The sequence below is a fragment of the Esox lucius genome, chromosome 5, assembly GCF_011004845.1.
Source record: "Esox lucius isolate fEsoLuc1 chromosome 5, fEsoLuc1.pri, whole genome shotgun sequence".
Classification (NCBI taxonomy): domain Eukaryota; kingdom Metazoa; phylum Chordata; class Actinopteri; order Esociformes; family Esocidae; genus Esox; species Esox lucius.
The window spans coordinates 12,244,541-12,266,467 of record NC_047573.1 but is presented as its reverse complement, the minus strand read 5'-3'; the positions used below and the strand labels follow the sequence as shown (position 1 = coordinate 12,266,467).

The 21,927-nt window shown below is 38.3% G+C and overlaps 1 protein-coding gene across 4 annotated transcripts; it reads right to left on the bottom strand.

Moving 5' to 3' along the window:
• Positions 1 to 14,992: 14,992 nt before the first annotated feature.
• ppp1r3cb (protein phosphatase 1, regulatory subunit 3Cb) lies at positions 14,993 to 19,794 on the bottom strand. Of its 4 annotated transcripts, none has more exons than XM_020046265.3 (2): positions 19,636 to 19,794; positions 14,993 to 17,621 (listed from the first exon to the last, which is right to left on the bottom strand). In XM_020046265.3, exon 2 carries the CDS (start codon positions 17,609 to 17,611, stop codon positions 16,673 to 16,675), a length of 939 nt encoding a protein of 312 aa, XP_019901824.1. In that variant the 5' UTR covers positions 17,612 to 17,621; positions 19,636 to 19,794; the 3' UTR covers positions 14,993 to 16,672. The 4 variants fall into 4 exon arrangements, with proteins under 4 accessions (XP_019901824.1, XP_010893912.1, XP_010893911.1 ...); XM_010895610.3 differs by lacking the exon at positions 19,636 to 19,794 and adding an exon at positions 19,453 to 19,615; XM_010895609.4 differs by lacking the exon at positions 19,636 to 19,794 and adding an exon at positions 18,205 to 18,688.
• Between the last annotated feature and the right edge of the window lie 2,133 nt (positions 19,795 to 21,927).

Genomic DNA, 21,927 nt, shown 5'->3' with positions numbered 1-21,927 from the left:
ATGTATTTTATAGTCCATAACTGTTATGGTATGAAAACTCAGTTACAGGTTAGTTAGACTATGTAGGTTTTCTTTTTGCTATGTTGAAAAAGCTTGGTTTGTAGTTTTACATGTACTGTACCCAAAATAAATATTCCATTGAACTATTTATCATATACATTGAATGTCAAAACAGAGCTGCAACAGGCATTTAAGTAATTTACTGTAGTGGGTAACCTTTTATTTTACAAGTATTTAGTGTTTAATTGCAATCCTGAGTAACAAATTAGTTGAACATTTAGATCTATATTTACTAAGTTTGAAGAAATTAAATACTAAATATTTAATTCATCAATAAAAATTAAATACTTTAATTACAACTAAATAACTGTTAACTATTATGAAAATACATTCATAACACTTTGTTGATTTACTAACAATGGAAAACATTGACTCCAAAAAGGTCATGGTCACACTTCAATGTATTAACCAGCGTATTATTACCACGAAAAATAGGATGTCATAACATGTATTAACCATGTATTACTAAATGTATGAACTATTGGTATTTACTTGTTCGTTTATATTCTTCACCTTTAGCCGCCATTTGTGTTCATTGTAACAGACCTGTTCAATGAATTTATATCTGCTTACGTGTAGTTACCACAAAATATCTGCAAACACATATCCTCCTGGATACCTACACCTTGAACTGTCGTGTAGTTGCCTTGTCATTACTCACCATGTCATACAGGCAAAAGCTAATATTCTTGTGATCTTACGCTGCACCCTGTTTCCACTGACAGAATAAGTAGGGGTTGGAGAGCTGTACAATGAAGTGGGTTCTTTTCAAACACAGACACAATGGAGTTTTGGACACCATATTCATAGCTATATACATATACATAAGGGTAATCCTGAGAATCCAACCCTCTTTCCTGGCATTTCATGCACCAACTTGTACCAAGTAAACCACAAACGGGACAATACGCAAACATCTAACAAAAGGCAAACATTCAAAAACAAATGTATAACTTAACCACTTTTTTAAATATAACTTAACAAGTAAAGTACAGCTACTTTTTCCATATACAGTATATTTACTTAAAAACTGTAATCCAACATCTCTTGTACACACATTGAAGTTCAACAGTATTTGATCAGTGTCACATATTTTGTTGATTAAGCTCTGTACTCCGGCACGTAGACACAATATCTGAGGTCAAAATCCACACTGTCCATTTTAATTTGTAAGTAATTTCATCCTTATTGACAAAACATTTTTATACTTACATGCTGCCTATGATGGTCTACTCATTTTTGGGATCAAAAAGTATTTTAACAAATATTAAAGTAGTCTTAATTTTGGGGATTTAGTTCCATACTCCTAGCATTGTTACATTCAATTAGCCATTTGTAATATTTCCACTACACAAAAGCAGAAACAACATTTGATTACAGTCAACTTAAGACATATTGGCACTATTAATGCCAATACAAAAGTGAATGCAAAAAATAAACAAAACAAACAATAAATCATTAATAAGAGGGAACATTTGCATATTTGCAAATTAAATTCGTCAAGGTATCTCTAGTACTAGCCAGTCTTGCAAATGTATAGATATTGATAGATGCCATTTCTCCTATGTATCTGTTAGGGTGGTCATATAAACAAACATAAACCAGTGCCTGGCCTTTCTGAAAGACAAGGTATCTGTCTGGTTCTGTTTTGATTTCCTTTGTTCTTAAATGTGGCCTGTCCTTTTTGTTCTGATTGTTTTCACCTGTTTGTTGTTAGCCCTCGTTAGTTTGCCCAATAGTAGTTTGCCCAGTTCTTTCAGCCCTTGGTTGCGTTATTGTGTGTCTTGCCTGCCATTCTGTGTTTCTGCCTGCCTGCCCTATTCCTGATGGTTTGTTGTTGTTGATCTTTGTGTAAGTCTCAGTTTCGTTATTAAACCATTTTGTTGTCCTTTAACTCTGCACCTGGCGTCCTGCTTACCCAAAATGTTACAGGATCCCAATCAACAATAGTATATGAAACACAAAGTTGTGTACAAAAGCTTGCACTGGTAATAAAACGTTATGTTGCATGATAGACTTTTGAAAACAGACATTTGAATTGAGTCCAGACATTTGAAAACAGATGCTGAAGCATGTATACATAGTTGACCAATTTTAGGAAAAGAGTCTGGTAATGTAAGCATACTTTATATGTGCCAGGTCACATTTACAACAATAAATAATGCTATCACCTGACAACATCAAGCATTTAAATATGGCCCTTAAATATGGCCCATACCAAAGATATGGCCCTGACGTGAAATATACTACAGATATGGCCCTGACCTGAAACATACCACAGATATGGCCCTGACCTGAAACATACCACAGATATGGCCCTGACCTGAAACATACCACAGATATGGCACTGACCTGAAACATACCACAGATATGGCCCTGACCTGAAACATACTACAGGTATGGCCCTGACCTGAAACATACTACAGGTATGGCCCTGACCTGAGACATACCACAAATATGGCACTGACCTGAAACATACCACAGATATGGCCCTGACCTGAAACATACTACAAATATGGCACTGACCTGAGCTATACAACAGACATGGCACTGAGAAGAAACATACCACAGTTATTGCCCTGACAAATATACTTACAAAACTACTTACAGTAATGACTAGTCAATTCTGAAACTACCAGCTCTCTGCAACCACATCCGTTTGTTTTCATCTACAACATCAACACCCACATAATGACGTAACACAGCTTGGATGACGCCAGCATATTCAGTAAGTCTTCTCAGAACACTCTGGAGGGGAGGGGGGTAGTAAACACAAGCCAGCACAATTGAAACTTTTGGAGAAAAAAAAATTTGAAATTGGAATTTGAACTCTACATTTCTGAATCTATATAACGGTAACCTCAGTACTGTTGCTGTAACAGTGGCAAATGCTCTTTTCACAATAAACATGGCATAGGTAAGGTGGTGAAATATTTCTCAAAATGAAAATACTTTTAAACATTGAAGATACGCTTCACAAAGTTTTCTGAATGATTTCATTTTCACTTTGTTGAGCTATGAAACAAATACACAAATGCGTTTCTATGCGTCATAGTAGCGAAGGCCTATTTCATGGTCAAATGAAAACATTTCATTGGTAACAATTTTTGTTTTCTACATAGGTCTTTAAACTCTAAATCTAATTGTTAATCCATGGTATGAGTGTCTTAAAACCATATGTCAGATATTAAGAGCTAAGATTCATGAAACAATACATTAGGGCTGCCCATTGTCGTGGAGAGCTATTGTCCTTGGGGTTTAACTCCAACCCTGTTCCTGGAGGGGACAGATGGTTTAAAAATTATGAAGTACATTTAGTAGTTTAAAGTTTAAATAGCTTCTTACACATTGGACATAAACTTCCAAAAATGTAAAAAGTGACACTTACATTGATTAGCTTTTCTTCTATATTACATCCTGTTTACACTTTAATGAGGTGGTCATTATTAATAGTACTTAGTGTTTGATTTAAAATATAGTCATTACTTTAGACAAAATTGTACCAACATATTTACATATGCTACCATGTACATAAAAACTAAATACTAACATGAACAGGCTATAAAGTAAATCATTACCCTGTAAAGTAGGCTATGTGAAAAAGAAAAGGAACAGAAATGAAAGCAGAGAGATCCTAATAGGTGCAGATAAAACAGGAACGGGCCTTAACCTTCTCTTCCTCATTGACCCAGTTGTGGCTTGGAGGTCTTGTTGAAAACTTTGGTGGAATGTAGAACTCCCTATTTGAATGCAAACGAGAGCACACTAAATTTAATAGGCCGTATTTGGAGTTTTTTCTAGGAAAGCTAGTGGTGCCTCTCTGGGCTTAATGGCTGCCAAAACTTGTCTTTTGGAAACATGGGTTGTTTGGCACTGTTGCACAGACCTTGACACATGGGCGTCCCATTATAAACCTTTCTCCATTGTGTTTGAATTTCCTGTCATTACTCACAGTGGGATGGTTTGAAAGTTGTTTTGAATCTTATTGGTTCAACATTCCTAAACTGTATGTGTAAACATATATATGCATGGAGATTTTGGTATCAGTCTGTGTTCATTGTTGAAATAAAGGTTTAAGATAAAATTCAAATTTAGCTTTGTCTTGAAGGTCAATCTGTCTGAACAAAACATTTGAAAAAAAAGACAGCATGAATAATTTACAGTTTGCACTAAGTTGTCAATTTTTGTATTTATTTCTCTTTTGACTTGATTTTGTTTTGCTTTTGTATACATATTATATGTATATATTTTATTCTAAACATTTTTATTTTTATTCCATAAATAGCTCTATCCTGAACCCCCCACTACTTTGATAAGCATACAGGGTATATCCCTGGCCTTCAGGTCACCCAGGTCAGGAAGAGCTTAAGACCAGCTTAAGACCCCATTGCACCTGAGTTCTAATGTTAATCAGATAAGACAAGCTAGTGAAAAACAGCGTAGAATCAAACAGGTTTTTTTGAGGTACTGTCCTGTCATTTCTTACTGAGGTACATTGGCTTTCACAGCTGACAATCCATCCCTTAGGAAGAAAAAGGTTAAGTAAATATAATGCTATATTGTAAAGCATTTGAGAGGATGAAGAATGTTGTTATTTTGTGAATTACAGTAGCAGAGCTCCTGGTCAAGCAGTTTGGAGGATGGAGGGATGGAGGGGTAGACTGGGATTGTTATGCCTTGATGTTTTCATTACCAGAAAATCCCTGGAAGATTTCATAAGGCCTGGGTGAAGCGTGCCAACGGGCTGCGCTGGAATAAGTCAAGTCTTTGAAAGTACATTTTCAATTTCCGCCTGTTTTAAAGGATCCCCTGTCATCTTTGCTGCCAAAGGCTCAAGGGTCTGAGCGCATTCAAACACACCTAGTTATTGAAATGAGAGTACTATAGCTATCATGTGACAACCTCTTCAATGAACATTTGACCAGTTGAACCAGGTCAAGATTAGTGTGCATCAAATGTGAATTTGAAGTCTTCAAGAGAGGACCTTGAGGCATTTTCATTTAAACAATATTACATAGTATGTTCCCATAGCTGCATTTTTATTTGATGAACTGGGTATCACGGTACTTATTTGAAGAGGCTGTGTGTTTTTAATATTTAGAGAATATTCTGTCTGTTATATCACGCTGAAATGAAATCTATTAACCTACAGGTTTATATTCCTGTTTCCAAAGTCTAAACAAGATCCAGAACTGCCGTCACCTTCTCTGGGCCCGAGCTCATTAAAGATGGACTGAGGCAAAGTGGAAAACTGTCCTGTGGTCTGACAAATCCAAATTATATTTGGGAATCATGGACATTATGTCCTTCGATCTAAAAAGGAGAGGGACCATCCGGCTTGTTATCAGCGCATCAGTTTAAAAGTCAGCATCCGTGATGGTATGGGGGTGCATTAGTGCACATGGCATTGGTGACTTGAATATATGTGAAGACACCATTAATGCTGAACAATATATACAGGTTTTGGAGCAACATATGCTGCCATCCAGACAATGTCTTTTTCAGGGAATGCCAAACCATGTTCTGCGCATTTTACAACAGCATGGTACTGTAGTAAAAGAGTCCAGGTGCTAAACTGGCCTGTCTGCAGTCCAGACCTGTCACCTATGGAAAACATTTGGCGCATTATGAAATCTTATATCAAGCAAGAATGGGAAAACATTTCACTTTCAAAACTTGGGCAACCGGTCTCCTCAGTTCCCATAAACATACAGAGTGTTGTTAAAAGAAGATGTGATGCAACACAGTAATAAACAAGCCCCTGTCCCAACATTTCTGAAATGTGTTGCTGGCATCAAATTCAAAATGAGCATATATTTTTCCAAAACCCATAACATTTCTCTACAATTTGTCTTTGTATTATTTTAAATTAAATATATGGATGAAATGGTTTGCACATCATTGCATTCAGTTTTTATTAACATTTTATGCAGTGTCCCAACTTTTTTGGAAATGGGGCTGTATTACAAACTAGGTTTATGCCAGATGGAACCTTGTGATTTTCTCATGGCTTTGATTCTGATATTGGAAAAAGAGTGTTAAATATCAGCTGTATAAGCACACAGTTACGTCCAAAAATATTAGGACACTGACACAATTTTCACAATTTGGCATCTGAACACCACTCCAATGCATTTGAAATGAAACAACCAAGATGCAATTAAAGAGCTGACTTTCAGCATTAATTAAAGGTGCTGAACAAAAATATTGTATCAAGCGTTTAGGAATTGCAACCATTTTCATTCACAGTCCCTTCATTTCAGGGGCTAAAATGTAATTGGACAAATCAACACCATCATAAATAAACTGTTCAATTTTAATACTTTGTTGAGAATCCTTTGCAGGCAATGACTGCTTGAAGTCTGGAACGCATCGGTTTCCTCCTTGGTGATGCTTTGCCAGGCCTTTACTGCAGTCTTCAGTTGTTTCGTCCAGCTGCTACTGTCTCCTGTCACATCATCAATAAACACTAGTGACCCAGTGCCATTGGAAGCCATGCATGGCCATGCCATCACACTGCCTCCACCGTGTTTTACAGATTATGTGGTATGCTTCGGATCCTGAGCTGTTCCAAGCCTTCTCCATACTTCTTTCTTCCCATCATTCTGGTACAGGTTGATCTTTGTTCCATCTGTCCAAAGAATGTTGTTCCAGAATTGAGCTAGCTTTAGATGTTTTTTGGCAAAGTCTAATCTGGCCTTTCAATTCTTGAGGCTCATGCAACTTGTGAACCCTTTGTATTTGCTCTTGTGAAGTCTTCTCTTTATGGTACACTTGAATAATGATATTCCTATCTCCTGGAGAGTGTTCTTCACTTGGCTGGATGTTGTGAAGGGGTTTTTCTTTACCATGGAATGTATCCTACGATCATCCTCCACTTTTGTCTTCCGTGGACGTCTAGGCCTTTTTGTGTTGCAGAGCTCACCAGTGCATTCTTTTTTTCTCAGAATTTACCAAACTGTTGATTTGGTCACTCCTAATGTTCATGTTGTCTCTCTGAAGGATTTTTGTGGGCAGCCTAAGGATGGCCTGTTTCACTTGCATTGAAATCACTTTTGAGCATCAAAATGCGAATGCCACACCTGGAATCAACTCCAGACCTTACCCTGTTTAATTAATGAAGAAAAACACCTGTCCATGAAACAGCTTTTGAGTCAATTGTTCAATTACTTTTGGTCCCTTGAAAAAGAGGGGCTGCATATTAAAGAATTCCTATACCCATTCTCCAATTTGGATGTGAATACCCTTAAATTAAAGCTGAGAGACTGCACTTTAAGCCCATATTCATTATTTAACTATAACTTGAATATGTTTTTGTTAACAGACATAATTACAAAACCTTTGTTAGAGCCTAATTATCTCCGGACCCCACTTATGTCTTTCGAATATTCACATTTTGTAGTGCATTATACAATAAAATATATACTATGCAGATAATTAAGTTACGTATCTGTGGCCAGTGTTTATCCATAACAGCATTTTAATTGTAGCAAATAATTCCTATGGTCCTAGGTTTTACATTGTCACATTAAGTGCCTCATGAGATATCCAGATATGTTTATAAAACTTCCTGTGTGGCCAGTCTTCCTGTTTGGGCCAGAGCCACAATGTCAGTGAGATACATTTTAAATAGAGCTTGAAAAAAAAACTGTCCAGACTTTCAGACCGTCAATGCAATACTTTTATGACTATGTTTACAAGACCCTAAAAGATGGTACTAAGTGAATTTTATTTTTACATGTGATGTTGTTGGGTAGACATGTGAACTGTAATACAGGTGCAATGAATCTTTTTTGCCCATAACTCTGAGACCTCATTCTAAACCGATTTTCAATCATTCTTTCTCAACTTTCTCCACTTTGCAAACCCTGCCCAGAAACAAAAACACACTGTAAAGAACTATAGTTACTTAACATGCTATATGCAATTAATAATGTAGTCTGTTTGTTTCTTCAGACAAGCGCATCAACAAAATGACACTTGTCTGAAGATGATGGAAATGAGATTGTGAAATGTAAATGTTGAAATCTTAGCTCAATCGTTCACGTGAAAACCTGGCAATAGATGCATGCAGAAATGTCATGGATTTTTTGTAGATTTTTTGTTCATACTTCTCTGTCTCCATTATTCCTTTTAAACAATAAAACTGCATTCTTACCCAAGAGCTCTGTGACTACAGCATGCTTAACATTATATTGTTTGTTTATTTTCTATTTCCTCATGGTTTTCCACATTCCAGAATCCCCCTGGACTGAACAGATGTAGCTCTGCAAGAGTGCAAGATGCTTTGGGTGTTCTGATAGCTAGTGTTCTATAGTTTTAGGCTTTGAACTTCTAGTTTATGACCTCTGCAATAGTAAAAAAGCTACACTTAAGTGACAGTATAGTCAATACTTTGAAATAAAAATGTCAAAGCACAACAGCGATATACATTGCAGATGATAAAAATAGTAATCATTTTAAATGGGAGCAGAAGCCCAGTGGTTGGGTAGATTGAACTGGGCCAACATTCTGGAGAATTTCTCATGAATTAAAGATTTGCTTTCAATACAGGGTTTGGTTCCACTCTGTTTTTTAGACATTGCTATATGGATTAGACCGGGTGTCCTGTTAAGGGCAATTGGCCCGCTCTGTCCAGGTTCGGGGGAGGGGGGGGTTCTAATCAAATATGCCTTGCCTTGATGCACTTCAGCTAAATAAATACATGCCCACTTTGAATTTGATGCCAGCAAAGTGTTTCAAAAAAGCTGGGACAGGGGCAACAAAATAAGTTTTGTAATACAAAAAAGAACCTGGTGGAACATCTCACAACTAATTAGGTTAATTGGGAACAGGTCAGTAACATGACTGGGTATAAAAAGTGCATCCCAGAGAGGATGAGTCTGTCATTCTTATTAAGAATAATGTTTCTCAATGTAAAATTGCAAAGTTTAGGGATCTCATCATCTATGGTACATATTATAATTGAAAGATTCTGAGAATCTGGAGAAATCTCTGTATGCAAGGGACAAGGCCAAAAACCAATACTGGATGGCGGTGATCTTTGGGCCCTTAGGGGGCACTACATTAAAAACAGACATGATTCTGTAATGGAAATCACTGCATGGGCTCAGGAACACTTCCAAAAACCATTGTCTGTGAACACAGTACATTGCTTCATCCACAAATGCAAGTTAAAACTCTACAATGCAAAGAAGAAACCGGATATAAACAAGATCCAGAAATTCCGCCAGATTCTCTGGGCCCAAGCTCATTTAAGATGGACTGAGGCGAAGTGGTAAACTGTCCTGTGGTCTGACATATCAAAATGTGAAATGATTTTTGGAAATCATGGACGCCGCATCCTCTGGGCTAAAAAGGAAAGGGACCATCTAGTTCAATAGCCAACATCCGTGATGGTTAAAGAGTCTGGGTGCTAAAATGGCCTGCCTGTCACCCATTGAAAAACCGGCATTATGAAACAAAAAATATGACCAAAAAGACTTCGAACTGTTGAGCACCTGAAATTCTATATCAAGCAAGAACGGGAAAATATTTCACTTTCAAAACTACAGCAACTGGTCTCCTCAGTTCCCAAATGCTTACAGTGTGTTGTTAAAAGTAAAGGTGATGCAACACAGAAATAAACTGTCCCAACTGTTGCAAGCCTCAAATTCAAAATGGGTATATATAAATATATTTATGATATGCTGTCTTTGTACTATTTTGCATTCTGTTTTTATCTGCATTTTACGCAGCGTCCCAAATTTTTGGAAACAGGATTGTAAAATAAGTACACTTTCCAAAACCCTTTCAACAGTGCAAAGACAGTTTTACTTCCAAACTGGAGAGTGTTTGACTGGGGACACAGGATTCCATACGATGAAGAAACAACTTTCTTCAACGTACCGGAATGAATATCTAGAGGCAGAGTTGGTGCAGAAACTGAAATCACAGACATTTGCCTGTTTTTTGGAAGACGATGTAACGGGCATCAGCTGGGACTTCTGCTTGGGCAGTCTCTGAAGTTAGTCCAGGTACTTGCTGGGGAGCAGGAGCAATCTTTTATGGTTACAGCTTAGAGTGGTCAGGGCATACTCACCAGTTCAATGTCACCCTCATCCCCAGTTAGACACATTTAACTCTAAACATTATGAGAGCCACATATTTAATGTTTTTGGCTTTGTTTTGGATTTGAAAACGCTGAATACAATTGAGCACGGCTTCCACATCCTGAAGACTACAGGCAAAAAAGCCCTCGAAACAGGAACACACTGAACTTGCCTGGCATAGCATCCTCAAGGATGGCCTTCGTCGACTACCTCATTGTACATAAAGTTAATCTGTCCAAGCAGATTGGGGGGGGGGATTATCCATATAGACATCTACAGTTGATGACTGATAGGAAATGTTTCATAATATCTGGAGATTATGATTACGAGTGCTTAAGAGAAAGGGATTTTTTTTGATTGACATAAAAACATCCCTGTCGTTATTTTGTGGGTATACTGGGGGTATGTTCTTAAACAAGTGACTAAACATGTCACTCATGTCACTAGTTTCTCTAGGTGAAGACAAACAACAGAGCAATCTCTCAAGTCTTGTCTGGGATTTCCTTGGATCCACAATCCAGAGATGAAAACGACAGTATAAAACTGTTTGTAACCTATTTTTGTAAATTGGTGCTCTATCAAATGAAGAGACAAGTGTCTACTCTAAACACTGCAGTGGAAAATCTGATAATTACAAGATAATGGATGGAATTTTAATCATATCTTTGTCTGCCAATATGCCATGTCTCATTAGACTATAACAGCTGAAATGTTTTCATATCAAAATAGAGTATCAAAAGCACATTAAGTAAATCAGCATTTAGGCAAATGGCAGTTCATTCCAAGGTGATGAAATGGCTTTGATGAACCTTTTGAAACATTTTAACATGACGCGTATAAAGGAAGGAAACTAGACAAGTGAAACAACAGAAAGCCCAAAATGTAATGTTACACAAGGCGGATATGACTAATCACTAAAAGATTAAGAACTTGATAGGAAGTTGAAATTTAGAGAGCATTCTTCTGTTTGACCTCATGCCCTAGGATGGTCAAGCAATCTGGGTCACGGCCCCCGGTGCTGCTGAGGTCTGGATTCAAGTCCAGCAAAGTGCCCTTTCAGCAAAATAAGTGCCCTCTCCATCTTCACCCACTGTGTCTGTAAATAAAACATGAAAATGCCTAAAATATTTGTTTACCTCTCTGACCTCTACATGAAATAGAAGTGCTTATTTGCTTGTCAAAACACTATTCAGTATAAAATGACAATCAGTACAAATGAACATTAATACCATAGTAAGATGAATTCATTGTTTTGTCTAAAAGATATCGGACAGAAAATGCATCCCCAAAAATCTGCCTGCATCCAATGAACTGTTCTTAAATGTATCTTCCTTGAGTGACAGTGGAAATCCAGTGATGTGCTTGTTCAGAAGCTGGCAGAGTCATCTGGCACCAAAGTGCTTGTTTTGACCATTTCTTGTGAGACGCCTTACAAGAAACGGCCTTGCAGGGCGTGTTGAAGAAAACATTCTTGCAATCCCTTCCGCTAGTTGCCTTTCCACAGCTGCAACATGCCCTACAAGGGCTTTTGTTGAAATACTTCTTCTGATGGTCATAGTGTTAATAATGCCAATAACAAATGCTGTGCAAGTATGTTTTACGGTATTAATGTTTATTTGTTCTAATGATACATGATATTTTTCTGGTGGCATAATACTTTTGCACAGGGCTGTACACACAGTACATGGAAAAAGAGAAAAATAACATGGCAACAATGTAACGGTACCAGACGGAGGCAGGTGTAGTGGCTCCAGTTGTGGTGTGCACCGCTTTATTTGATAATGGGGTCCAACTTGGTCAGAAGTACAGGCTGGGGTCATACACAGGAAGGCACAGATACACACTGAGGCACAAGAGGGCTTGGCAGGTCTCCAGGTCACAGGCAGGCAGAAGGTCAAAACACAGTAGTCCAACTGACAGGCAAAAAGTACAGATAGGGGCTAGACCGGGAATCAGCTTCAAAGGTAGATCAGGCAGAAACAGGTTGGTATACAAAAATCCCAAAATGGTAGCTAATCCGAAAAGGGCTTAGTGATGATGCAGCGAACAAACAATCAATACCTCACAGTTGGAACGCTGGGTGTGGAATAACTAAATACTGGTAGAAAACAAAGGAACAGGTAATTGACACAGGTGATCAGTATTCAGGTCATTGTGAGGCGGGAAGAGTGATGCGCTCAGGTGGAGTGGAAGGTTGAGGTCTAGGAGGTGTGCCGGTCCCCTGTGAGGAGTGACGTGAACCTGACAGACAAGTCAGTCCTAATGGTGTGATCCAGTAAAAATTTATTGAGACATACTATTCCTGACTACTATAACAATGTTTTGCAACAGAAATATGACTAAACTCAATGATGAAACATCCTGTTTCTGTGGTTACAGAGAAGAATGTTTACTTTCTCCCTCATTGTTCAAGCCTCTGTCATGTCAAAACTGATTTGGCCAGCAGATTATAGTTATTGAATCACTGACAAAACTGAAAGCTGTATTCTGTGTCTGAATTTTTTTTTTATTTGATTGGAATGAAATGATATATCATTTCCTCTGTAAAGTCTTTAGAAACCTAACCTCCCTCCTGATTCATCTGTACCGTACCTGATGGCTAACCAAAGTTAACATGCATCAGCCAGGCCGCTGGGCTCATTCATATGCTGCTATTAAAATACGAATTCAGGGACATAGACATTAAAGGGCATTGCCCTGTTGGTGTGATATGACATGTCTGGTGGCGAAGTGACTGGGCAGTTAGTAGCACCCAGAGTTGCTGCCTGATGTACTTTGACCTTTTGACTTCAAAAAGGTTGTTCATACCTAACGCACCCAGACACCTGGATATGTTACATTCAGAAATAATTCTGTATAGACTGAGTGACCATTATCTTAACTTGGACCAATCATGCAAAACTCTCCTCTTCTATTTTTACCTATTATAATTCATATAATGTGATAGCTAAGTAAGTACATTAAAAGTTTAAATAAATAAAATGTGTGAGTTTTGTTAATTTAACTGATCACTCAATCCCTGTTGGCTGACTTGATGGGTCAGATGAGTTGGATGGGAAGTTGGGATGAAGTGTTCTAGTGTCTTTTATGTTTTCATTGTGCTCTTATTGTGTCCCAGCACCGTTCCCGTCAAGAATTAAAACATTTCAGTAATATAGGCAAATGAGAAATGTGTGATGAATCTTTATTCATCACAGTGCCTGGCTTCGTCCATTGTGATGGACTTTGTAGTTGTACAGGTACACCTCCTTGAAAGTTTTATTTTCTTACATATTTGAACATATGGATATTTAATCTTCACCTCAACACTACTGACAGTTAAAGGTAACATAATTTTAAAAAAGATTATATGTTTTGCAATCATTCAAAAAAAAGGTGAGTATACACACAGTTTGGGCTGTAGACATTTCATGTAATGGTGGAAATTAGCTCAGGTGTCCATGTGTCCAAATATGTAAAAACAAGAAAGAAAAATTAGGCAAGCCTAGTTCGGCCGGGCCGCGAGTAGAAGTGATTGTGGTGAACAAAGGGCCAAAGCCAGCTTGGTTGTGAGAAGTGGCCAATACTCTGTTCCTGTACTAATCCGAAACCTAGTGTATGGTATGCCATTTGCGTATCAAAACTGTACGTGTCAAATCAGTAATCATTTCCTGTAGATTTCTAGCTAATAGTTTTACAGTAACTATGATGAAAGCAATAACCATCAAATAGTTATTTTCAATTTTCAAAATGATTTGGTTTCAGGTGACTATATTCACTTATTCTATTAAAACAGTTTAACTTATAGACAAAAGAGAAACAGAAGCGAATAGACTAATTGTCTCTACTACATAATGAACATAATATATATTTTTGTTCTTATTTTTTTTTAGTTAATGTATTTCTTCACAAAGTTCTATCAAGGGCATTAGTTGGGAGAGGGCACTATGCCCTCACTCTAACCTGCTCTTCCTGAGTGAGAGAGCAGCATTTCAACACACACGGTCCAACACCTCAGTGAACTTTTATGGTGTAGACATGTTGGTTGCAGTTTGTCCATCACAACATAAACTGCACTCCGTCAGGCAAATAGATAACCACAATAGCATAGACTAGGCTGGCAGTGAACTCACAGTCCAGAGACTGCTTCCTTAAGCCACAATGGAGTGTAGAGTGGAGTAACATGCAAACTGTATACAACACTCAGAACATTGGTGGTGGGAAACATATCTAAACAGATCCTACGTTTGTCAGTCAACATACTATATTTTTGTTGTTAGTGTTTCACTTAGATAACTTATTGCTTCACAGCGTTCTAACAGGCAGATTAGTTGGGAGAGAGAAATAGCCTACCCAGTATGTTTTGTTGCCCACACTCTAAGCTGCTCTTCCTGGGTGAGACTGCAGCGTACTTCAAGATGTGGTCCATCACTTTTTATGATGTCATGTCCGTTGCTGTTCATCTATCGTAACATAACTATAAAATACTTTCCATTTTCTAAATTTCCTTTGCCCTTAACAAGCAGATAATAATACAAAAGATCAACCCACTGTCATACCTACGGAATCAACAACCCGTAGAGACGGCATTTGGACTGGTCAAACCGAAGAAAGTTTTACCAGCAGGGACAAGATGATAATTTCCTACAATACACTAGTGTACATTTTTCTTCTTTCACCGTTATTTAACCAGGTATGCCAGGTGACCAAGGGAAACAACCACTTGAAAATCACAGAGCAATTGACATCCGTATGAAATGCTATCAGTACCGACCGCCAGCTGACTTGTCATTTCACACCTGTTACCCTAAAACAGCATCATACTGTATGTTCGCTTTGTCTAACCATACTAACCATGCCTGCACGTCTGCTTTTCTCTTCATAACAATGCATAGACTGTAATGTCAGTTGGAAGTCCAGAATTGAAAGTCAGAAGTCTTTCACACTACTAAACATTTGTTTTTTTTTGTTTTTATTACTCAAAGGAACACAGAAAACAGTTTGTTTTTTTACACAGAAAAACCTTTCCTTGCACACGAAATAGATAACGGTGTTTTGACACCATGGCTTGTGTCGTAGCCCTTTACATTCAGCCTCATGCTTATGTACACGTCAGAAACAAAGTAGCTAACCAAGTTCACCACTTCCTAGGAAATTGTGAAGTGTCAGTCCCAATGCATAACCCTCTAATACTGACCTCCTTAAAAGTCCTTCCCTTACATACCATTGCATTCCTTAAATAATTACATTCCCACTCCCTCACTCATTCACACTGCAGACAGTTCCCATACCGTGGGTCCGTGAACACATTGTAGGTAAAACATACCATACGTACAGTAGCAGCACACATTTACAAGAGAAGATTAGGAAGAGCACATTTTATGTGTTTGCATGTGAAGGCCTTGCAAAAATATAATAGATGTCAGAAAACTGTGCAATAAAGGGAGGTGCTCCTTTAAGGCCAACACCTACAGTAATTGCTATTCATATTCTGGGGTATCACCATGCATATTTACCTGTATTGCTTTTTTATGTTTCCCCTGAAGGTATTATATCAAATAGCAATCATGGCATTTGACACAACTTCAATATGAAGTACATCAACCTTGTACCAAATCATCACATTTAACTTCTTATTTCTTTCACTTTCTCCCAATTTAAAAGGCATACTGTATTCAGTCAGTGCAAATCTGCCCTGAAATCGTACATCATGTCTGGCAACATCTGGGTGAATTAACATGACACTGACATCCTTACTGTACATCTAGCCAAGCTATGAAAGGTAAGGTAAAACTAATTCTGTTGATATAGCCACACCAAACAGATCTCCATTTACATTTAAAATGCACAACCTCTTTTGAAAATATGAACTAAAGTGCAGGCTCCAAAATCTGGAACCATCTACCTGTATTTGGAAAAGCATTACTGTGTATACAGAGGGTAAACTAGTGCCATTCTATTACAAATAGCGGACAATCAAAGTGATTTTACAAAGAAAGGCAGCCATGTTACAAAAAACGATTAAGGATTTAACAAATTTCAAGTCTATAAAATATTTTAATCAACTGTAAAAATGTAGCCCACTATTAAACCCTAAACCATGTTGTAGACATCGATGCACTTTGAATTCCCATTGCAATTTGTTGTTCATTGTAGGCAATTTCAATCATAATATTTGTGTGCCTATGATTTAATTTTACCACAATGCTTTATGTTGTGAACTGGTCACAGCGATAAGGGGATTAACTAGGTAATCACAACAGGCTCACACAGTTGCTTACAGATGTGTGTCTTCCAACCATTCTGAACCTTTCCGTTGTAGTGACAAAAGGACTGTCAATTTTAGGGCCCCGAGAACAACCTCAACTGTTGAGTCACACTTGCTTAAATTCATAATTGTTCTTACTGTAGTTAACTCTTCATTCTCGGACAGCCCTCATCATCACACTTGAGTTTGTCACCTGCTCCGTGAACTTCAAGCAAATAGATTATAAGATGTTCGAAGCCTCTTGTAGATTTCTCTTATAAAGGACCTTGTTGCTTTACCAGTATGGGGCTGTGCTCTCTATGTGTCCCCAGCTCTGCCACTCAGGAAAGAACCCACTGGATGTCCTCGGGCTCCCAAACTGGTCAAACTCCATCTCTGGCTTCTTCCCGTCTCTCTTGAATTCAACGGCTGTGATGGTTTGAATTAAGGGGTTGCTGTTCTGGTCTGTGTCAGTATCGTTGTGGAGCAACTTGTAGTTCTTCTCATCATTGTTGTCCCAGAACATCTGACCCTGGGAGGTGTAGCATATGCAAAACTCTACACGCTCATGTAAAGGCACAGAACTTGGCATGTCAACGGTGAAAGCAAAGGTGTCGGTGTCCGAACAACCGTACACATTGTTCAGGTAGGTACAAGCAACGTCCGTGTGGGTTTTCCATGAGTCAAATGTTATCCGGATGGAGACCGACTTCTCAAAGCTGATGTTCCTGACTTTTACGGTACCGGTGAGAGAACGTTCCTGAAATGTGCAGTTTTCCAGACACACTTGGTTCTTCTTAAGCCTGTTCCTGAAATCAAGGTAGTCTGCAGCTGGCTGAGGAAAGTCCAGAGTAAAACTTTTCTCTGTGGAAACCTTGAGGCTGCTGGTGGCATTGGCCAGGTCAGACAGGTCAAACTGCAGGTCAGACAATGGGTCCTCCTCAAACTCCTTGAATATGTGAATGGCCGTTAGGGACATGCCTTTTGAATCGGCAAAAACCACCCGCTTCTTTCCCTTGGCCCTTGGACTCTTCCATCCCAGACTAGAAGCCTCCACCTCCTGCTTAGAACTAATGCATGGCCTCAGAGGTTTGTAGCGGTTGACCAGGTTTCGTGACCGGCAGTCCTCGTACGTGCTCAGGAAGCTACGGAGGGGTGGCGAGCTCGCCAGGCAGATCCTCATGGCTACATCTACTGGCATGATAGGACCTGGCATCGGCCTAGGGTTAAGCATGTGTAGGACTCTGTTGAAAAAGCAAGCACCAAAGTTTAGCAACGTTATGAGTAGAAAGGCTATTTGTTTAGGTGAAACGGGCAACAGTCAGCCGATGTAGGACGTGGTGAAACAAAGTTATTCAACTAATCTTGCGCACAGGACATGCTGGGTAAAAAGTAATAACCTTTTAGGCCTACTCGAATTCAACTTTAATTCAATAATGTATACAAAATAATTTTGACCTGCCATTCTTCTTATACTGTTTATTTCTTGAAGAAGGTAATAAGCAACAACCTTCAAAACTCCAGAAGATAGAATGTTATTCAACTTTTGTGTCATTCCTCACACCATAATACCGTCAGCAACAGTCGACAGCATTCTCGACTTCATATCGACAATGAGTACAGTAGGGTATTAATAGATGACCTTTTATCTAAATTGAGTTCTTGGCTACAATAATGGCCATTCAATACCAATCAAAATACCCTAAGTAAAAGAGAACGATTCAGGGGATGGCGTTATAATAATTTTACCAGAGGAGAAATGTCACTAGGGATTCAAAAACTTTGTTTTCATTCATTGCGCAGTTAAAAAATAATGCAGTATTCTACCTCTAAGCTTAGTTCGTTCCATCGAAGCGCTTCGTCTCACGCTCTGTGAGCTTACCTTGTGCAATTCATTGGACAGAGTGGAAACGGCAAAACACGCAATTGTTGCAGACGAATACGGACCAACTTCACTTTAAAAAAATTATAGAAAATGTGTTTCTAAGCCATTGCAATGAAATATGGTTGAGTATCCTGACCGCTGAGTGGCACGCCCCCTTCCTCCCTTCAGTCAAGCTCTGCTGACAGTGACCAAAGCGCTCCACAGTCTCCATCCGTACATGGGGCAATTTGCATACAGCTTCACAAGAACACGTTTTGACAGCCAATGGAGAAGCCGAAACCAGGAACGCTCAAGCAATCAGCGACCAGCTCAGTGTTGCTCGTCTACCGTCCCGCCCAAGGTACTTACAGGCGACGTTGCTGGCTCAAAAGTGCAGATGGTAGTACTTTCGATTTTAGGGTCGTGATAGACCTCTACTGGTTGCTTTTTTGTGTTTCACCACTACAGTACATGCATGTACAGTACATAACATATACTGTTTGAAATATATATTATTACTTTAGACATAACTATTTATTTTAAAATAACATATTTCATAATGAAGAGGATAAGCCTGAGGCATTGCATCATATTCCATGATTTGGGCACACGCATTCCGTCAACGGTTTAACAGATTTTCTAAAAAGTAAGGCGAAAGAGCAAAAAAACTACGTATTAACATCAAAATTAAAGAACACCTAGAAACTTGACCATACGTTTTACAGTTTTTATTGTGAAATGTTTGCTTATTGCAATTGTGGCTGACGGCGTGGTGAAGGAAGTTAAACCGGATTGCTGGTGTGAAAGGCAAACACTTATGTTAACATGGTTAATAGCGGGATCGACAGTAAACAGCATGTTTTCTTTTTAAATATCAGTCACCCGGACCAGGGTTTCAGTCCCCATCAGGGTACCAGTTTTACATCCTGAATGACAGGTGTTGAGAAAGAGATATATTCAAAATACGTATGTGTTCATATATCAACACCAATCATACGAATTATTATAATCAACTGCCTTAAACTAATACTGAAGTGTAATTATATATGTAGCATGACACATTCCCAACTAACACGTATTTTCAGACAAAAGAAAGCGCTCGCAAAGTCTTCAGGAAATGAACACACCGAGTTCGTAAGAAACCTGACCAGCCGTGTTTCTGCATAGTTCCTTCATTTTTAGCAGAATTCGTTAAACAAATATCCACCCACCCGACTGAGAAATCATCACGCGTTGTCGTCCTGTTGCAGGGTATGCATACGCTGCACTTAACGTTTTATTGGGAAGATGTTGGAAACAGAAATACTGTTAAAGCTATCGACTAAAAAGATCAGTTCCCCTCGCTTCCACTGTGCGGATTTAAATAGCCCAGATAGCATAGGCTTTTATCTTACCTTAGACGTGTTTACTTGGGTTAGTACAGCACCTACTTATTTTGAACGTCCTATTTATTCAGTGTACAATTCAACCTCGCCTATCGACAAAAAAACATTTTGCAGCAACGCAACTTAGAACGAAGGCTATTGCCTCAAGTTTCCTTCTCACTATTGAATTCATATGATTCCCATTATTTGAATCACCAAGACTGACAAGAAATCATTGAGTAGTTAAATGAATTGCACGAATCATTGAACTACTCAACATGACTCGTTTAAAAGAATCCATACTGTCCGCCTGTATTTAGCAAATCAAATAGTGTAAATAGCAACAATATTCCTAGCAAAAATGGTGATTCAGATTCATGTGAATTGGATGAATACTTCCCCCACTTCTAAAAAGAAAACTATTTTTTAGAAATGCCACCCTACAGCCAAAAAATATTTTAGGAAATTAGGCTCTAAGTGACTATTGGTATTGGTACACTCCAAAAGTTAGCAGAAATTAGTTTCTTAGAATGTATTTCAGTAAATGTGTGTACATGTTGGTTACACCATTCAAACGTTATTTTTTTTTACATAGTATACTTAGTTCAGGGCACCAAATCTAAAATACAAATTAAGCTCTCATGTTTAGTATTTGTTGAGTATATATTTTGCATCCAATAACAGCCGAACTGAAGTCTGCAACTTATTAACACCACAAGACACCTGGTAGCTTTTCTTGTGATGCTCTTGACAGGCTTGTACTGCAACCAATATTGTTTTGTATATTGGTTTGCTTTAACTCTTTAACTCTGATTTGGCCAGTCAATAGCTTTCCACTTTTTGGGCCTGAAAAACCCCCTTGTAGCTGTATGTTTGAGGTTTTTGTCTGGCTGCAAGATAGTTTGTAGGCATTTGCTTGTACTTTAGTAGACAAAATGTATATGTATATTTCTGAATTAATTGTAATGCTACAGTCAGCAATCATATATACCAAACCATAACAGCCCTATCACCTTATCTCACAGATCAGGTGGTATGCTAGAGACCATTTTCTCCACAATTTCCTCTTGCCAACATTGAGATACATGTTCAGCTTTGCCTCATATGTCCACATTATCTTTCTCAAGAACTCTGGAGTTTATTTTAGGTACTGTAACCTGGCTATTCCATTTGTGAGGCAAAGTAGTGGTCTGCACCTAGCAGTGTACCATCTGTAGCCCTGCTGGTTTTCTGCAGTTGGTTTTGGCTGACACATTAACACCTTCTTTCTGGAGAGTTCCTGATATCTGTCAGATATTCGTTTTTTTTTGTTGTTAATTATAACTTTTTTTGTCATCTACTGTAGAGGTCTGACTTGGCCAACCACATGGTTTTGCAACAGCTGAGTTAATCTTAGATTTTCTTGTTTTTTAAAATAATTATTTCACACTTCTGTTTTTGTTTAGCCTAATTCTTTGGTGATGTTTCCATAGATTTTTTTTTAAAACCCTTTCTAGCTTTTTCAGCCTTGAGGGCTCCAGGAGATTGTTGTCCTTTTGACAGGTTCTCCCATCTCTGCAGAGAAACTCCAAGGCTCTATTAGAGTTGCCATTGGTTTCTTAGTCACCTCCCTGACCAAGGCCCTTCTTGTGTGATTGGTTTTGCCAGACAGCCAGTTCTAGTATGTATCTTGGTGGTTCCAAACTTATTTCATTTCACAGTGATGGAACCCACTGTGCTCCTGGGAACTTCCAATGCTTTTGCAATGTTTTATAATCTTCTCCAGAGCTATGCCTCGACAAAGTCTATCTGGTCAATGGAGAGTTCCCTGGACTTCATGGCATGGTCTTTGGTCTGACATTCACTGTGAAGTGTGAGACTAAATAGACGTGTATGTCTTTCTAAATCAAGTTCAATCCTTTTTATTTGCCACAGGTGTACTGCAATGAAGTTCTAGAGATATCTCAAGGATGATATCATCAAATGACATATGATGTATCTGTCGTGCCAATGCAAAGGCCCTGAATCCTAATTTATATGAGATATTTCTGGTATTTATTTTCAATAAAAGTACTTTCTAAAAACATATTTTCGCTTTGTCATTATGGAGTATTGTGTCTAGATTGATTGCACAAAACATAAAATTAATCTACTAAAGTCTATAAAACAACAAATGTGGAGAAAGTGATCTGAATGTTTTTTGGAGGCACTAACTCACTGCATAGACAAACAAACAATGAAAGTGACTCTCTAAATACAATATAATCTAAGGTTAAAGTGCAGCCTAAAATAACCTGTGTGGAGCTTTTACTATTTCAGGACCTAATTGAGGCTTGGTTTTCA